Source organism: Emydura macquarii, unplaced genomic scaffold (genome assembly GCF_026122565.2).
Source record: "Emydura macquarii macquarii isolate MOO-44397 ecotype Brisbane River unplaced genomic scaffold, CSIRO-AGI_Emac_v2 contig_2742, whole genome shotgun sequence".
Taxonomy (NCBI): Eukaryota; Metazoa; Chordata; order Testudines; family Chelidae; genus Emydura; species Emydura macquarii.
Genome location: NW_027132879.1, coordinates 510,028 through 516,027, shown reverse-complemented (window position 1 = coordinate 516,027; position 6,000 = coordinate 510,028). Strand labels below are relative to the sequence as shown.

The 6,000-nt window shown below is 44.6% G+C and overlaps 1 protein-coding gene across 3 annotated transcripts in view; it reads left to right on the top strand.

Moving 5' to 3' along the window:
- Window positions 1–871: 871 nt before the first annotated feature.
- The window catches only part of XIRP1 (xin actin binding repeat containing 1), a 49,428-nt gene continuing 44,299 nt past the window's right edge, over window positions 872–6,000 (top strand). For 2 of the 3 annotated variants that reach the window (XM_067566189.1, XM_067566192.1), the window contains exons 1-3: window positions 2,226–2,323; window positions 3,156–3,317; window positions 5,542–5,596. In XM_067566189.1, coding sequence (XP_067422290.1) covers window positions 3,187–3,317; window positions 5,542–5,596 — 186 coding nt within the window. In that variant the 5' untranslated portion in view covers window positions 2,226–2,323; window positions 3,156–3,186. Of the gene's footprint in view, window positions 989–2,225; window positions 2,324–3,155; window positions 3,318–5,541; window positions 5,597–6,000 lie in introns of those variants that run through there. The other variant, XM_067566190.1, reaches the window with a different exon arrangement.

Here is a 6,000-nt window from a genome sequence, read left to right as displayed (position 1 = left end):
AGGTTTCTTTTTTAGCTTACACATTTCTCATTAATGATTTTCTAGCCAGAAGAATCTTTTGATGATAAATGTGACAATTCATGTCCATTATAAACTGCCCTCGGCAAATTCAATATTCACTGTCCTTATTCAAGCCCTGGCTTTGTTGTTTGTTGATCTCTCCAGAATGAGAAGAATAAACCCACAGAATGGACTGCACAGGATGTAAATTATATTTTGGGACCAAGGCCGACAGTGTTCATGGTCATCTGAGATCCCATGTTGCTTTCTGCAAGAACAGAGATGTTACCAATGTCAAATCCTGACTTCAGTGATTATATTTTGCCTACAGTTTCTAGTTAGTTGCAGCTTGGTAAACTATTAAGAGTTACACAACCAGTGAACCCAGCACATGGAACTCTGCCCTTGATACGCTTGAGCAGCTCTGAGCAGCACATCACCTGCATCCTCACCTCCTCTCACCCTGCCTTCCCTCCCCTCCATTTCTCACTCACCCAGCTTCTTTTCTTTGACCTTCTCAGCCCCCAACCTCAGCTTCTGCCCACACTTAGACTCGTTGACTATAAGGACAGAAGTGACCATTGTGATCATCATAGCAGGCCAAAGAACCTCACCCACCCACTCTTGCAATAGATCCCTAACCTCTGGCTGACTTACTGAAGATCCTGATTTAAAGACTTCGTGTCATAGAGAATCCACCACTTACTTTGGTTCAAACCAGCAAGTGATCCATGCCACATGCTGCGGAAGAAGTCGAACACTTGTGTTATTCCTGGAGGCTAGACAAAAAGGTTTTCACAGGTGCCATAGCTTGTCCATAGCAGATCACTTCCACTGCAGAAGTACGCAGCCAGGCAAGTCTTGTACACAGAACTGAGCAGAAGGATGGTCATGGGTGTCAGGTATTTCTGTACCCGATATGGACTGGCTGCAGAGCTTGCTTATACACACGAGCTGTGTTCATCATAAGATCCTTCATTGAAATAAGGTATTGTACAAAGAGTGCTACCTAGTGACTGAACAGTATAACACAGCTTAGCACTCTGTTACAACACTCTGTGTTTAAGACCCTAGACTAGGATTCAGGAGAGGTGGGTTCAAGTCCCAAGTTAGCCAAAGACTTTCTGTGTAACCATGGGCAGGTCACTTCATCTCTTAGTGCCTCATGTTCCAATCCATACAATGGAGATGGTGATATTGACCTCCTTCGTGAAGCAGTTTGAGATCTACTGATGAAAAGAGTTATATAAGAGCTGGGTATTATTATTTGTAAAATGGGGATACTATTACTTTCTTTTCTCCCACCTTCTGTCTGTCTGGCCTAGGCAGTGAGTTCTTCTGGGCAGGAGCTCTCTTAGGGTCTCTCTTAGGATACTAGAAAAGCTAGAGCAGCATAGCTACGGTGCTGCAGCTGTGCTGCTGTAAAGTAGGCCATTACTACAGCAATGGAAGGAAGGAGGTCTTCTGTCACCGCAGTGAATCCACCTCTCTGAGGAATGGTAGCTAGGTCAATGGAAGAATTCTTCCATCAGCCTTGTGGTGTCTACACTGGGGCTTTGGTCAGCTTAATGACATTGCACAGGGCATAAAAATTCTCACAGCCCTAGAGCGATGTAGTTAAGCCGATCTAACTTTGTACTATAGACCAGCCCTTTCTATGTCTACATGTAACACCTAGAACTATAGGGGCTTTGATCTTGGGTGGGTCCTTAAAGTACTACTGTAAACAATGGCCAGTGGTTTATTTCCTCCTCCGAATCTTTTTAAGACTCTCTCTTTGCTTTGTATGGCAGAACAAATGCCTATCACCTACTGGATCCACCTGTTCTCGCTGCTTTTGTTCCTCCAATAGCAAGCCGCCTCTCTTCAGTATGTAATTCGGTACCTGGCATTTACCCTCACCACTGGGCTATAGAGTGGCTGAGTGATTCTCTGTCTCTCAGACTGATATATGGCTGCAAAATGCTTCAACGAGACAGCACATTTTGGTGAAAATGTTCCAACCAGCTCTGCTGAAATGTGAATTTGCCCCAGTGTTTTTGTAAGTAAAAGACTTTATGAGGAGGGAAAAGCCTGACAAGGTCTGGTAGGAGCCATGCTCCTCTCTGCTCCTTAGTGCCAGCTCTCTGAGATCTGCTGACCCGTTCTCACCACTAACTTTTAATATTTAATTGGAGCCCTGCTGGGGGACTTTGCCCACCTAAGTTCCTAGAACCAAAGAGAGTGGAAGGAAATAAGGAGTCAGCTGCATGGTACAGAGGAGCATCAGGGAGTATATTATATGGCAGAGTCATATCCCAGGCTGAGAACAGCTTTCTAACAAGTAAGTGAATTAACTCTGAATCCTGCCCAGAATTATTATTCTGTGCTGTGATGGACTGCAGAAAGCAGAATGCACTCCTACTAGAAACTACTGGGTACCCTTGTGAGCTGGGGTCTGCATTGCTCATTGTGGAAAACATTTAGGTTGCTCTGAAAAGATAAGTCGAGTAGCAGTAATGGGTTGAAATTAAGAAAAGGGAAATATCAGCTGAATATCAGGAAAGATGTCCCTTATGGTGAGATCAGGCTGTAGAATAATCTTCCAAAGGACCATGACCGTGAGTCATTTAAAACTGGACATAACAATGCACTGCAAAAATATACGGTATGGCCTAACCCCAAACTAGCCTTCATCGTGCCCCTGGAGAGGCTGGGACACAGTGGGAAGTAACCCAAGGAGTAGGCTGGGTGATACCGTAGCCCAGGTCTCATACCTGCGTCCTGCGTTGGAACCTACAAGAGTGAGAGGACCCAGGTTCCCCTACCATCAACACCCTAGACTTGAACAGCTAGCCAGTGCTGACCGCTAGGGGACATGGTCTAAGGAGATGGTTCCCCTCACAAAACCTCACACACCAGCTGCCCCCATGCAATCCCACTGATTTCAGGAGTTTGTAGAAGTGTCATAGAAGCTAGAGTTTGGCCCATACAGTATACCCTCAGCTGCCCCCATGCAATCCCACTGATTTCAGGAGTTTGTAGAAGTGTCATAGAAGCTAGAGTTTGGCCCATACAGTATACACTACTGCATGGTATAAATGAAATGGAGAGTCTCACAAAGGCTTCCCCCAGACTCACAGTGCATTGACTTTGCTTCTTTTCTCCGCTGCCAGCAGGTAGAGAGCTGGAGCAGGTACAGAGAGCATGGAAAGAGCGGACAAGCTGAGGCAACCTCAGTCCCCTCACACCACCTTTGGCTCCCCGGGGAACGGCCCAGCCCTCCGAGCAGTGGCTCCTAGAAGAAACTCTGTCTCTGTCTCAGAGCTGGTGGCCAGGTGAGCAGCTGATTTCCAATTGCCACGAACCCTTATGTATTATTGATTTATTGAGCTCCAGACTAAATTCATCAAAAAGCCTCCAGCTGGGACCTCGTGACAAACTCTTAAAAACACAGTCCATATGCGGCAGACTCTAACCAACAGGGCTGGTTAGGACCTCTAACGCCCTAACTGGCTGAGGGGGGGCCTACCTAAAGCACCACCTCTTTCCCCAGCCATACTGCCACAGCAGTGGTCAGCAGGGCACGCGAGCTGGGTCTCCCTCATCGTAGCCCAAATTTGGTGACCTTCCGGGCACACTGCAAAAGCCCCCTGTTTGAGAGGGCAAACCGTGTGCTTCCCATGACGAGAAAAGGGTGGAAGAGTCCCTAGGACGCCGGCTGGCCGAGTCCCTGTTAAAATGATCTGTAGAGCTGCTGGGAATGTATGTACAGTGTGCTAGGGCAGCGAGAGCCTTGGAAAGGCATCGCTATTTTTTTCAAAGCTAAATAAATCATACCGCACTCGCCCACGCAGAGCACGCCCCCAGCAGCAACACAAATACAGCGTAATAATAAGCCAGCCCCACCCAGCAGAACCACCAGCAGAGTCCCCACTTGATTAGCGAGGGATGTGTGCGTCCCGGAGACCCCTCTGCCCTCACCTCAGACAGCAGAGAAGAGGTTTCTCTCTTAACTAAGCAATAGGACCTTGAACTAAATCAGGTTTATAAATCAGACCAGGACCTTCTCTTTGAAAGTTCTTTTTAAAATCTCTGGTGTGTACTATATGTTTCCAGGGTCAGACTCTGCCCTCTGACACATATGAGCAACTTCCCCATGAAGTCAAGCACATAGCTGAGAGCAGAATCAGGTCCCCTAGTTGATGTAGCACAGCTTCCACCACAAGCGTTCCTCCACCCTCTTTCTACAACGCGCTGTCTACACATTTTGCTGCAAGATTTCTCCATTTCTCCAGGGCACAGTGTTAGATCTTCACATTGGTGTGTCCTTGTGCAACTGGTTCTCTCACCTGCTGCAGTTTCACTGAAATCTGTGGATTATCAGCACCTACCCTGCTACAGCTCAGTGACACTTTTTCAACTGAAATATTTTTTTTCCAAGGCAAAAAAAAATGCAGATTTGGCAACTCTGATACATTTCACAACTTCATGTTAATATCACCAGTTTGTTTTGATTGAGGGGAAAAAAAAACCTAAATTAAACTAAAAAGCATTCTGACAAAATAAAAACACTTCATTTCAACATTTTTAAAATGAAACATTCTGAGTTTTCAATGCAAAATTTCTTTTCATTGTATTTCATTTCTTTTCAAATGTTAAAAAAGGCTCAAAATCAAAACAAAATATGATGTTTCAGATCAAACACAACACGTTGTTTGACCCCCAATTTTTTCCCCAACTTTTTGATTTACTGAAAATTTCGAAAGCTTTTGTTTTCAGTTCAATCTGAAACAATTAAAAAAATGTTCAGAATTGCCTGCGTACCAAAAATATCCATTATTTACTCAGAACTACGAGCTGGCGCCTTCAGCAGTACAACGTGTCCATCCTTTCTCAATGTACTTGGGAGCATTTAGTCACACACACACTTAGCAGAATCAGAGAGTAAGCCAGAGAAAGGAGGAGAGGAAGCTAAAGAGAGTGAATACTGTGAGGAAAGACTATAAATTATTACGCCCACAGATACAGAGAAAAGTACATTGAGGAATACTTGGAGAGTTGCAGTTCTCTGCCCTGTTGTTCTACTGTTTGTGTGTTCCTGGACACCTCAGCCTTAATAAGCTAATAATGATCTGAGCTGCTATTAATGTTTGGATTACAGTAAAGCAAAACACATTGACTATTATATTTATCTTGCTAAAAATATGTCCCTGAATAGATGTGCAGTATTTTATTTTAGGCTGTCAATTGGCAGACTCCATAACTGAGAAAATGAAGGAGCTCAATCTATTTAGCATATTGAAGAGAAGCTTAAGAGGTGACTTTCTGGGTTGCAATCACAAATTCAGACCTATCCCTTTATCCAAAATTCATATCAAAGCCAGAATTAGTTTTTCATACATCCTGAGTTTCAAAGGTTTCAGAACCTGTCCCCTTCCTCCCCCTCCTTCCCCCCCAGACTTTTGAAAAACTGGGCTTTTCCTGTACATGAAAAAAATGTATTTATTAAATGCACAATATAGAAAGGAAGTAAAGTGCCACATTCTGTCTCTTGTGTAGGTATCAGAACATCCTGGATTGTGAAAGTGCAACATCAAAGCAAGAGAACTGCAAGGTGAGTTACAGGCAAACTGGTTCATAGAAAAGGGATAGAAGAGAGTTCAGAACCTGCCTAATGGCCTTCTGATGAGAGTTCGGTTCAGCTCAGGACTTGGTCACATCATTCGTTTGCCCACGGAGAGTCAGCCTCATGGAAAGACACATAGGCTATGTCTACACAAGAAATGCGACAGCAGCGCAGCTTGCAGCATTGTAGCATTTCTGTGCAGAGGCTTACTATAGCACTGCTGTAGTGAATCCTCTCCAAGAAGCAATAGGTAAGTCAGTGGAAGAAGTCTTCTGGTGGCGTCTACGCCAGGGCTTAGATTGGCTTAATTATATCATACCAGGAGTGACGTTCTTCACAATCTTGAGTGATGCACTTAAGCCGACCTAACTATGTAGTGTAGACCAGCCCTT